At 35.8% G+C, this 1,014-nt stretch overlaps 1 protein-coding gene across 1 annotated transcript; it reads right to left on the bottom strand.

The window, feature by feature from the left end:
• Positions 1-313: 313 nt before the first annotated feature.
• LOC145292312 (general transcription factor II-I repeat domain-containing protein 2-like) lies at positions 314-700 on the bottom strand. Its single transcript, XM_080138638.1, has one exon. It carries the CDS (start codon positions 698-700, stop codon positions 314-316), a length of 387 nt encoding a protein of 128 aa, XP_079994764.1.
• Positions 701-1,014: the final 314 nt, after the last annotated feature.

The raw sequence follows: 1,014 nt of genomic DNA, 5'->3' as shown, positions 1-1,014 counted from the left end.
ATGGCAACCAGCGTACATCTGTGTAGAATGGAACATTGGTGAACTGATTATCTATATTTTCTAACAACTGGTTGAATTGACGGTGGTTGAGATCACAACCTCTGATATAATTCACTGTCTTTATGACAAAATTAAGCACATGATCTAACTTTAAAATCTTTGAACGAACATTTTGTTGATGGATAATACAGAAATGAACAGAATGTGGAAATGACAAACCGGATATAAATTGTTTATTTTTGCTTTTAATTTGGCAACAACACCATTATCTGCCAACCATATTCGCTACACCGTCGTAAGACAAACATACAAGCTAGCTCAAATCGAAATTATATTCATGCAGAACTCGTTCAACGTTCTCAAAGATGCTTGTTGTAGTGCCATACATAGGAATTAGTTCAATCAGTTCTTCATAAATGTTGAATTTATTGTCACAAGCCCTGACGAAGACCACAAGCTGTGCTATCCCAGTGATATCGACAGTCTCATCAATTGCAATTGAAAACTGTTCAAATGTTAATGATTCAGCTTGCAACTGTTGCTTCAAATCAGTTAACATTTTATCAATCCGTTCAGCAACAGTGTTCCTGGCGAGGGAAATATTTTTAAAGAAGTGTGTATTTTGCGGGCACACAACTTCGACCGTTTTTATGAGGCATTGTTTCGCAAAATCTTCTTCGGTGTAGGATTTCCCATGCATCGCTATCAATCGACTGAGTTCATAACTTGCAGTAACGGAAGCAAAATTTACTTTCTAACTTTTTGTAAAATAGGCCTGTCGCTGTGTCAAGTTAACCGTCAATTCGTGGAGCATTGAAACACGCATTGGGCCTTTATATTTGTTATAAGACGGATAATTCATTTCATAATGTCTTTGCAAATTATACGCTTTTGGCGTAGAAATATGGTTAGTGCAAATTAAACAATGTATATTTCCATTCACTTCTGTGCAAACATACTATAGTTCCCCTTTTTATTGAAACCCTCTCCCTTCTTCATTTATCTTTGTTTTTT

This window comes from Euprymna scolopes, chromosome 13 (assembly GCF_053919585.1).
Source record: "Euprymna scolopes isolate OS-2025 chromosome 13, ASM5391958v1, whole genome shotgun sequence".
NCBI classification, from domain to species: Eukaryota; Metazoa; Mollusca; class Cephalopoda; order Sepiida; family Sepiolidae; genus Euprymna; species Euprymna scolopes.
This window is presented reverse-complemented; position numbering and strand designations above follow the sequence as displayed.